This window comes from Calidris pugnax, unplaced genomic scaffold (genome assembly GCF_001431845.1).
Source record: "Calidris pugnax isolate Ruff unplaced genomic scaffold, ASM143184v1 scaffold9, whole genome shotgun sequence".
Taxonomy (NCBI): Eukaryota; Metazoa; Chordata; class Aves; order Charadriiformes; family Scolopacidae; genus Calidris; species Calidris pugnax.
In genome coordinates, this window is record NW_015090778.1 from 8,337,570 (window position 1) to 8,338,306 (window position 737).

Consider the following 737-nt stretch of genomic DNA (forward strand, 5'->3'; position numbering starts at 1 on the left):
GACAAGAGAGGATTGGGGGGTGGCCGGGGAGACTCTCCCTAAACCCTACTCCACCCCCCCGTCCCCGCCGCCCGTCCCGTACCTGTACCAGGCGAGTCCCCGCTCGTAGTTGCGGTCGAAGAAGTGGGGCTCGGCCCCGACGGCGCGGACGTCGGGGTGCACCCTCAGGAACTCCAGCAGCGCCCGCGTCCCCCCTTTCTTCACCCCGATGATGATGGCCTGAGGCAGCCGCTTGGTGCCGGAGCCGTTGAAGAAGCTGGAGATGGGGCTGGAAGGGGCTACGGGGAAAGGAAGGGGGTGTCCCCGCTGTTGCTGCTGCTGCTCCCCGGGGCTCCCCTCTTCCTTCGCCACCGGGGAGCCGCGGGCGGCGCAAGAGCCGGCGCAGGAGTAAAACATATAGAGCCAGAGGAAGAGCATGATGAAGAGCAGCAGGAGCCTCCGCCTCAGCGGCGGCAGCGCCAGGGGGACATCGAGGCAGCGGTTCCCCATGTGCCGGCGGGCGGGCCGGGAGGCATGGCTGAGCTTCGCCCGGCTCCTTTCGGCTCCACCGGGCGTCTCATGGAAGGGGGGGAGGAATTAAAAAAAGCCTAAGGAGAACCTTCCCCCCCCTCAACTCTCCCTCCTCCTTCTCCTCCTCCTTCAACCCCCGCTATAGCGCTCCCGCCGCTCCGCTCCCGCCGGCAGCGCAGGGAAAGGCAGCGGAGGGAGGGGGGCGGGACGGACAGCGCCCCTCAGCC

At 68.4% G+C, this 737-nt stretch overlaps 1 protein-coding gene across 1 annotated transcript in view; it reads right to left on the reverse strand.

Annotated features, from left to right (window-relative positions):
• Positions 1-654, reverse strand: part of LOC106894095 (heparan sulfate glucosamine 3-O-sulfotransferase 3B1-like) — a 35,346-nt gene extending 34,692 nt beyond the window's left edge. The window contains exon 1 of the mRNA XM_014952588.1: positions 83-654. Coding sequence (XP_014808074.1) covers positions 83-489 — 407 coding nt within the window. The 5' untranslated portion in view covers positions 490-654. The remainder of the gene's footprint in view (positions 1-82) is intronic.
• Between the last annotated feature and the right edge of the window lie 83 nt (positions 655-737).